General features: G+C 37.0%; 1 protein-coding gene across 3 annotated transcripts; it reads right to left on the bottom strand.

Moving 5' to 3' along the window:
• Nucleotides 1-884: 884 nt before the first annotated feature.
• Nucleotides 885-8,262, bottom strand: LOC114750211 (ACT domain-containing protein ACR3-like). 3 transcript variants are annotated; one of them, XM_028938761.1, is made up of 9 exons: nt 8,026-8,262; nt 5,187-5,272; nt 4,770-4,815; nt 3,809-3,923; nt 3,308-3,375; nt 2,435-3,049; nt 1,951-2,055; nt 1,615-1,638; nt 885-1,291 (listed from the first exon to the last, which is right to left on the bottom strand). In XM_028938761.1, the coding sequence occupies exons 2-9, from the start codon at nt 5,255-5,257 to the stop codon at nt 971-973; spliced, it is 1,365 nt and encodes a 454-aa protein (XP_028794594.1). In that variant the 5' UTR covers nt 5,258-5,272; nt 8,026-8,262; the 3' UTR covers nt 885-970. The 3 variants fall into 3 exon arrangements, with proteins under 3 accessions (XP_028794594.1, XP_028794596.1, XP_028794595.1); XM_028938763.1 differs by lacking the exon at nt 4,770-4,815; XM_028938762.1 differs by lacking the exon at nt 1,615-1,638 and having other exon boundaries at nt 8,026-8,261.
• Nucleotides 8,263-9,865: the final 1,603 nt, after the last annotated feature.

The following is a 9,865-nucleotide window of genomic DNA, read 5'->3' as shown; positions in this document are numbered from 1 at the left end:
GTTGCTACTTGACAAGAACCAGCTGGGGACGACTGTGACTGTGGCTCATCCCAATTATTTATTGAAACAGCAGACAAAAAGATCGCCTTCAAGTCGTCGTTGTTCGGAGCAATGGAGCCAGTAATTTTTCAAACATTTGTCCTTTCGGCTCCAATTCTATCAAGTTCGAGATATTTAGTTAAAAATCACCAAGCACTATAAACTACGTAAAACGAATTTATTTGCTGTGGGATTTTTTTCCCCAGAAAAGGAAATCCGTTCTCGAGTCAAATTCATTTGCTTGGTGTTTCCGCCCATTACCTGTACTGTCTTGCGTTTCAATCCAGTATTATCCAGTCGTGACCTCTAACGTATTCGATTAACATATAATAATATGTTTAAAAAGCATATAATAATCATTAAACCTAAAACAAGTAACGTATTATGTTGCTTGCACATTTTGTTTTGCACAATTTTCTTCATTTTTTTTTTAACTCTTGTTTGCGGAAATCCCTTAATTCAAGGAACTTCCCAAGTTTCTTATTTATCTTTGTATCTTATATCATCGCCTTGCATTCACCAATGCAATTTTTCGGCTCAACTTTGCTTCTTATCACAACTCTTCTGTTATTTTTAACGCCGGATGGTGATTGTACGTCTGTTTCATATAGGCGTTCATAATATTTAATGCCACCTACTATATAATGTGTGGTCGCAAGGCAAGACACGAGCGCGCATCAGGTGGTTTAATACCTGTGGGCGTTATTTTTCTTGATTATCTTTTCGTTGACGCGTAAGATGTTAAAAGAAGGGGTTATGAGGTAAACGAAGAAACAGTAATAAATGAAAGGCGGGCAAGGTTTGGACTTTGGAGGAAGGTTAAGTTACAGAGCATAGGTCTGACAGAAAGTGGCAAAGGACAGTACACATCAGATTTATTCTTATATATATAATGATGTGCCTCCTTCCCAAAAATAGGGAACGCAATTGTTCACGACAAGAATCTTTCCAGCAGGTTCCCAAAGAAGAAACCTGTTTTGGCCCACCCTCGGGGCTCAGGCGCCTCGGCGTTGGTTGGTACTCTCTTCAACTTCACCATCGTGGTCTGCCCCATCTCTTTGCGAAGTGCTTCAACAATCTTCATGTCCACTGGATTTCCAGAAGCATCTCTCACGTAGAACACATTCAGTGCTTGCTCTCCAATGGTGGATACAGCTGCCCTACAAACCGTCAAGCCATTCTCTCGGAGAATCCTAGTTACTTCAGATAGCAACCCCACTCTATCCTTTGCGCACAGCTCAAGGCTCACACCCTGCGTCCATAAATCACCGAATCAGTGCTAAAATCTTTTGTGTTTCTTCAAGAACCAAATGAAGTAGACTTAATTTAATCTGCTGAGCCAGCATACGATATGACTGATAATCAAACTGATCAGTTTATCACTCGCAAATTACAGAAGAAGCTTCCTTTCATTTGCATTTTTTCTATTTTAAGATTATAGGGATGTGGATGATATTACATGGAGCATATAGATTCTTAAGCTCTATTGAAGGCAAAAGACCACTGCCACTGATTAGTGGATATGATGGTCAGATACAATCTGAGTGGAAACCTAGCCCCATGTATCTGCCGTACCATTGCAACAATACAAGTAGATAGCTGCAGATCCAAAATGCATTAATTCGGTTAAACTCAGAAAGCTTGCTGCTGTAAGTAGAAGACAAAAAAACATCCCTAAGGAAGAGATAGGAAAAGAAAACTGGCTGAAACAAGAAAAGATGGAGTCAAAAGAAAGTCCAGGGACCAGGGGAACATTCATGCCAAGGGGATAACAGAAATCAGTGGCTTAGACAGTTTAGGAAATTGCTTATCATTAGTATGGTGAGACTTACTCAAGAGCTCGTTTCATCCCCGACTTCTCTTTTTGAAAGGATCACAGAAGAACATAGAAATCAATTTTAAACGCAATACCTCGCTTACTCTTCTTTGAATAGCAGCCTCAATGCATTTAATGACCCTTTCCTTCTCCGCTTCAGTATCAAGCGTACATCCATCCATGTGCCGAATGAAGTACTCCTAATGTGCGCACACAGTTCAGACTTCGGACAGCAACATAAAAATGAAAAATCTCTTGTTCTATGAACACCTTAAATGATGCTTCACAATTGTTGTTGTATAAGGATCAGGTGCATGAAGCAAATACAACAATAATTCAGTTAAGAAAACTAATGCAAGGGAGTTGAGAAATCATGAGGCTTTCAAGGATCAAGACATTAGTTTCATCTAAAGAAGAATGATTTATATTCTAAGGTCTATTTTAAGTCTGAAGAGGAAATCCTCTAGAGACAATTTTAAATTTCCTCTGCTTTTCAGAAAATTTTCAAAACAGGCAAAATTTGATGGCAAAGTGCTATCTCCCAGAATGGAGTGCTGTAAATAAGACGATACGGCATACCTGGGATGCGTAAGGGCCATCAGATGAAATTGTGGCATGAAAAACAACATATTGCATGTCAGTAAGAGTGCAGACAATGTCAAACATCAGTTTTGCCCGATCTTTACACCTGACACTAACCACTGAATACCCTTTTTCCTCACAACGTTCTATCATTATTTTCGGCCTAAAACAAGGAGGATAATCCATCTCAGCTGTTACTCCAGTACATTCATAGTCCCGATCAGCAAACAACATTTGGTGGAGTCTCCTATCCATATGGGTGAAACCCATAGAGAATCTGGTGTGAGCCACTTTCTCATCATCCTCACATCCACGTAAAATGTGTTTGAGCTGCTCCTCCATAAGAGATAATCTGTTTGAGTTATCAACGGCCATGGGGGCAGCATCGTTGACATAAAGAACACATGCTATACGTATATTATGAGTCCAAACTTCAGCTGCAATCACATTAAATTGGAGATTGGCAAGGACAGCTGAGATCTCAGACAAAAGACCTGGGCGGTCTCTGCCTATGAGCTCAATAGCTGTGTGATCACCAATGGAGTGCACCCCAACCCGTTTGGCAGGCCAACTCTTTACCCCTTCCGTGCTCTGGCTCTTGGGTCCTAGAGCCTATTGTATGATGGGGAAAAAATAAAAGAAAAGAAAACGGTTCATTAGCTCTAAGTGTTTGATATGCGCAGTTTTAGCTCAATAGATGCCCTTCTCTCTAACAAAACGAACGGTATCATTTCTCCAAGAAAGCTTTCTATTATCTCAGCATTTTAAATGAATCAGTAATGGAAAACCTTTACTTGGCTGTTATACAGATATGATGTCAGATTCTGGTGAAAGAAAATACCAGATATAGAGGAGAAAGAAGAATTATACCTTTTCTATTAAGTCTATGGTTTTGATGTCGGTTATCTTCTTTCCTTGCTGATCCGTCACATGAAAAACTGTTAATTTCATTAATTGAACATGTTAAACACTTGATCAAGGTGGGGTGATCAGGCACACATGGACATGCACATGGTTGGATATTTTATGCGAGTGAAAGTATGGGGGTGTTTAACTGTACATGCATGTGTGGGTATGAGAGAGAGAATGGAGATATGGGGCTTGGCTTGGCTGTAAACTCATGTCAAATTCATGTTGCATTGTTGCATTATTGTGGCTCGGAGATGCAAAAGCAGACACAAAATATTTCATGTAAAAACTCAAATTAGCCAATAATTGTATCATAATAATGAAGAGAATGCTGATAACAACCAATGTTATGGACGATAGTCTACTGATTTTAATACGGATTATAATAACATGAATGGGTAAAGTATATCCGTGTGTTCATTGTCAAAGCATTACTAAGTTTCATCATAGTTAGAAACATACCATCCATAAACCATCCACCATCTGAAGATATGTAAGCCTTAGTGATGATGAAGTCAAGGTCTGTTAGAATTTGCACCAGTTCCAGCAGAATTCCAGGTTTGTTAACACTATCAACCTGCAATTTTTCGAAATAATAATCCATTAATAAAGCAGGCTGATATCACACCATCAGCATATTTCATCTAATAATAACAACAGTACTGATTTTTTTTTTTCCCCAGGAAATATGGAGTATATGAGCCATGATGATGTTGTGGGGGTAGCATCATGTTGTGCATGACCGAAAAGGAATAAAAAATTTGTATAGCCCCGGCAAGATGAGGATTTAACAGGATTTACATATGTATAAGATGCTATTGACTAAAAACTGCGCCTATGATGGCCCCAGTGAGAGTGGGCCTCGTCTACAGCCAGAGGGGTGTTATAAACTGCTTGGTGAGAATTGGGGCCAGGTCTACACTAGGAAAACGAGTGCAAAGTCTCAGGAGATAAAAGCAATATGAAGGGGCAGACGGGTGAAGAAACGAGAGGGTATAAATGTGTAATTTTTTTTTTCTCCTCTTCCCAACCTATACAGAACCTTATTCATTCATTTACTTTTTATTTTTATTTTTTTAATAAGCAAAGACCTACTTCTTTTTACATGAGCCTTATTCATAGAGAAAAGGAAGATGCTATAGCTAAGTAGTAGTTTATGTAAAAACATGTAGGCAATAAGGATTCTTAGATCACATTAAATTTGGCCAAAGCCTTTCTTTAGGTTACAGAATTCACCGAGGGTAGGTAAAATCTCGTTTTTCATGTAAGATTATACTAAATTCGATATGGAAAAAAAGGTTTTAGTGTTCAAGTAACTTTTGAAGCTGAAGATGCTATGGTTGCTGAAAAGATCAGGAAGCCAGATCAGGACTGACAATGGGAGCCATGAAAATTCGTAACTTGTTATTTTGAGAAATTATACCTTGATCAGTGTACAATCATGGCAACTAGCATTATCCACAGAGACCCTGCGAAGTGCAAACATAGTTTACCATCAACAAGTTACTTCTATTTGGGTTTTTAAAATTTCCAATATAAACCCAAAGTCCTCATCAAGGCACTCAACCCGAGTCTCTGACTCATTAAGAATTGAGTGAATGATCACTTCCTCATAGCTATGGTTTTAGGGTCTAGCTAGGGTTTAAGTTCAACTAAAGCTAACTAACACTGTAAAATATACCTAAATATCCATGAACTTTGACGGTAAGGATTTACTTTAAGGCATATTAAGGCTATGTACGATTTTAGATCCTTTTCCTTTAATATATTATCCCGAAGAGGCTTTTAATTTTGCAGCTCACAGTTAAAAAGCATCATATCAAAGGAAGGAATAGCATACCTCGGAGGATTGATTCTGCTGCTGAAGTTCTCATACTCAGGATCAAAATATGGCCAGCAAACTGTAGCCATTCGCAAGTTCAATTTCTGCAGTCAACATGTTAATTTTTCATTTGCTTCTTTTGGTCCAAGGTTTTTCATACAACTTTAGTGGACAAAATTGCTGCACTAGACCATGGTACAGATTATCAGCAGAGAAGACAAAATAAGTAAACAAACAAGTAATTGCACTGTTGCACAGATTCCTTCACTAAATACATCATAATATGATATGACTTTAGTACTATTTCTAATTTCTAATTTTTTTATGTTGCGGGTGTCAATCATTCACGTGGCCAATGCCTAAGCTTAAAGCACCAGTTAAATTATGGTGCCATTGCAGAATCTGCTTCCTCTAAGGATCTTTGACCGAGATTTTAAGAAATAAGGCAGATATTGAACGCGCCGTGTCCAGTCGATTAGGAAATGCGGGGAGAGAGAAAGAAGAATAAATAATGCCCAAAGAATCAAGGCATCATCTTTAAAAGGAGACATTTTCGGCGTAAAATTTAAAGGGATACACTAAACCCATTAAAGTTTATTAGAGTAGTAGGGGGAAAAAAAAAGGAAACTTTTCCCTTACCATCTACTTTTGAGTTTCGAGCTAGGCACTAAATCCCTAAAAAATCCCATAACATGAAATGTTTTGGATCAGAAAACGCAAAATGGTTGATTTTCTGGGTGGGTGCTAACTGTACCTTCTGAGCGGCTAGACATACATCTTACAGGCAGCCAGATTCGAGCAGACGTGAATTATATCCTTATTTATAGCATTAATATATTTTTGGCAACTGAGCATACATTAGTTGGTAATTACAAGAAGGGGGCGGAGGGAAGTAGTGTTAAACAGTAGGCAATTCCGCATTGAAATGCTTTTGGATTCCATTTTGGTCTGATGCAATTGGATAGGAAATATAAGGATGGAACTTTCTTGCGCACCCGTAAGTTGTAACAAAACAGCGAACACTCGGTCCGCGACGCAAGAATCTCGGGGAGGGAAAAAAGAAAAAATAAAATAAAATAAAGAGACCAAAAGAGACCTGAATGTGACATGGATCATGATATTATTCCGATTTAAACAGAACACTTGTTTTCTTTCACTTTCTTTCTGTGGTTTTCTTTTGTTTTGAGATTTCCCAGATGACCATGTCTTGGTGGCCCTAACCATCACATAAAGCCACAAAGGGACTTCCATGTGACCGATGGCATCCGTAAAATACTAACATGATCCTTAAAATATACTACCTCCGGTCCTAATTATAAGACTCAATTGATTAATTTGGAGAGATTAAAAAACTTAGTTAAGTTAGTTATTTGTAATGAATAAGTGTTGTTTTTCCTAAAATATTCTTACTAAGCAAGTTTGTTATCTAGAATTGTCATTATTAAAGGACTATTTTGAAAAAAAAAAAGATAAATATGAGAGACAAAATGGATTAGAGTCTTATATTAAGGACCGGAGGTAGTAATTTGGGAAAACAGAAAAGCAAAAAAAAAAAAAAAAACGAGTCTGTAGGTCATCTTCCCCTATTGTTCTTAAAGGAAAAATAATCATGAAAAAGAAAATAAAGTAACATTCCACAATCATCAGCGTTTGGGTATTAAATTGGCAATGGCGTCATAATTACGGAATAATGATAGCTCAGTATTCTGTGGACAATAATAATAACAGTTAGCTACACTTTGATTTTTAAAAAAAAAAACTATTCGAGTTCATTAAGTTACTGATAATATGAAAATTCCATTTTAACTTAAGATAAAGAAAATATTTCTCCCGCTCGCGCGTGCCGCATATCGCGAGACTAGAGTGAATTTTTCCAAAAACAGAAGACACAAAGTAATTCTTCGTGTCTTAGGTATAAAAATTAATTAACTAATTTAAATAGATTAAAAAAATAAATTAATTCAGTTATTTGTAATAAATAGATATTTTTTTCTTAAAATATCCTTACTAATTTTTTTTGAGCAAAAATATCCTTACTAATTAAGTTTATTGGCTAGAACTATTATTATTAAAAAGATTATCTTAAAAAAAATGAATAAATATGAGAGACAAAATATATTAGAGTCTTATATTTAGAACTAAAATAAAAATCAAATAAGATCTTATATTAAAAAAATGAGAGTTGTACTAAATAGCTTTAAGATTAATGATTTTTTTTAAAAAAAATCTTTTGATAACTAGATTTTACATTGTCAACCACACTTGTTGTGTTAAAAAAAAAAAAAAAAGAATTGCAAGCTTCGACATGGAATCACTTTCCGCCCAAATAGACACAAGTCAACGGCAAACTAATTAATAATAAGAACCATGTGAGAGCAAGCGTAGGGTGGGAGGTGCATGATAGCCGAAAGACCAAAGAAGAAACAAGGATTGAAGATTTGAAGCCGAACCGCAAATCTTCAAATCTCATGTCAATACAAGAAAACCAATCCAGGAGTGAATGGCTGCGCGATTTCAAGGGGAGACGGCGTTTTCATTCCGCCACAGTGATATGTATTATTCTTCTGTCAGAGAAGGGGGGGGGGGAGAGAGGGATTGAGCAAAAGGTTCCAGGTCCGCGGCCTCCGAAACAGAAATTTCTTCGAACGGCACGAAAACAAAGATGGGCGGGATGAAACTGTTTGATTATTAGGATAAAGGAAAATGAATTAATGGAAGCGACGAGTTTGCTCGACGTGAAAATAAGCACAGGAGGGGAGCTTGAAAGAGAAGTTTCAGATTAGGGAAGAATCGGGGCTAATCCTAATAACCAGAACACAATCGCAGTTCACTAAGAAGATAGAGAGAAAGGACGTACCTTAACCGAAACAGGCAACCGTGAAAAGTTCCTCCAGGATTCCAACAGATCAATCTCTCACGTCCTGGAAACAGAGCATAGACAGACTTCAGATACGTGTTTATATAGACGACACCCTGAGAGAGATGGAAATATCAGAGGAAGTAACAGGGCGCTTTGTGAGAAGCAGCCTGTTCTGCTCTGCTTTCGACGTTGGAATCCCACTCACCTCTCTCTCCCCCCCTTTCTCTCTCAAGAATAAATGCCAAATGGAACACGGGAGTGGTCGTATAATTTAATTATTTAACAAAATTCATTTTTATAAATTTTTATTATAATTGTAATATTAAAAAAATTCAAAAAATATCATCATGGCGTCCAAGTGCTGCAGATAAACTTGGGCCCAAATAAAAAAGAAAGTGATGTATCTAAACATGCAATAGAGTGATAATTCTAGTTACGGGAACATGCATAGATTCTATGTTGATACATACGAATGTGAGTCGGCGGCCGAGACATTGTGTGGTTGAGGTGGCTTCAGTGGGCAGAAGGTGGCGCGTGAGGTTGTGGATTTTGCGTCGAGGAAGCAGGGAAGGTTCATTCCCCGTGATGAGATGGCGGGTTGTGAGGCATTGCGGTAACAAAGGGCAAGCGTCCACGGAGAGCGTGACTTGCACTCTCGCCGTGTGCTGTAGGGGTGGGCATGGGGAAGAGGTGCGGCGGGCCTGTCCTGGGCTTGTCGTCTTCATCCGGGTACGGACTATGGACACTGGACGCCAGCCTCCGATCTGAAATGACCACGGTATCCTCGGACGGCACGCTCCTTGATGTTATTGACGTGTCATTGTCCCTCACTAAACACCCGCCTGAGTTCTGCCCCTACTCTACTGCGCGTGGGCGTGGCCATCATCTCTAGCACCTGTTTGGATTCAGTTTTTGAAACATGATGTTTGATTTTATTTTTCAATAATTCTTACACTACCCCATCTTAACCTTGTAATTGTAATTATAATGAAAACTAGAAAATACTGCTTTATTTTTAATATTTTAATAAATCTTATGAAAAGAATATTTGTTGGCTCACCCTTTTGCTTGCCAAGAAGCATATTAGTAATCATTAATCAATAATATGAGATACGATACAATTTTTTTAATATAAAACTATTTAATTAATTTGACTAGATTAAAAAAATTAGTTAAGTTAGTTATTTATAATAAATAAATATTATTTTTCTAAGATATCTTTATTAATAAAGTATATTAGCTAAAACTATTATTATTATTATAAAGACTATCTTTTAAAAAATAAAAAAATTAAAAAAAAGTTAATCAGAGTATTGTATTTAAAATTAAAACAAAAATCAAATAACCTTTTATATTAGGAACCGAATATAGTGTAATACTATTTTGCTCCACGTTGTCCGCCACATAAATGTAGGCAAAAGTAGTCACGCTTTATGTTGATATTATATTCGTCCGGCATACAAGGAAATTTAATAAAATACAAGTAGTAATGTAATTGAAAATGTGAATCTAATAGAGGTTGATGGACATATTAAATTTCCAGGAATTTCACCCAGAGCCTGACCTATGCAATCAGTGCTTATCTTTTAATATTATACTAATCAATTATTTATTTCGAGCCTAAGTATTTAAACCACAGATTGCCACTTTCAGCTTATTAAATATTACTCGAGATTTTGATTATAAGATCTTGTATATAGTTTATAAAGAAGTTCTTATAATTAGATGAAGAAGTACTAGTATCATATTCTTTCTTCTTCCTTGATTACTTATCTATTTATTCCGGGGGAAGAGATGGAGATCATGTGTGGATGACAAAGCCTTGCGCTTCATAATT

Source organism: Neltuma alba, unplaced genomic scaffold (assembly GCF_004799145.2).
Source record: "Neltuma alba isolate B1F8T4 unplaced genomic scaffold, ASM479914v2 tig00006356_pilon, whole genome shotgun sequence".
NCBI classification, from domain to species: domain Eukaryota; kingdom Viridiplantae; phylum Streptophyta; class Magnoliopsida; order Fabales; family Fabaceae; genus Neltuma; species Neltuma alba.
Note: the sequence above shows the minus strand (reverse complement) of the source record. Positions and strands in the feature narration are given on the sequence as shown.

Excerpts from the sequence above, each read along its gene's own strand:
- LOC114750211 (XM_028938761.1), bottom strand. The coding sequence starts at position 5,257 with ATGGCTACAGTTTGCTGGCCATATTTTGATCCTGAGTATGAGAACTTC. Across the intron at positions 2,056-2,434 it reads ATGGCCCTTACGCATCCCAG|GAGTACTTCATTCGGCACAT; the intron begins GTATGCCGTATC and ends TGCGCACATTAG. Across the intron at positions 1,639-1,950 it reads TTCAAAGAAGAGTAAGCGAG|CTATCTACTTGTATTGTTGC; the intron begins GTATTGCGTTTA and ends TTGGATCTGCAG.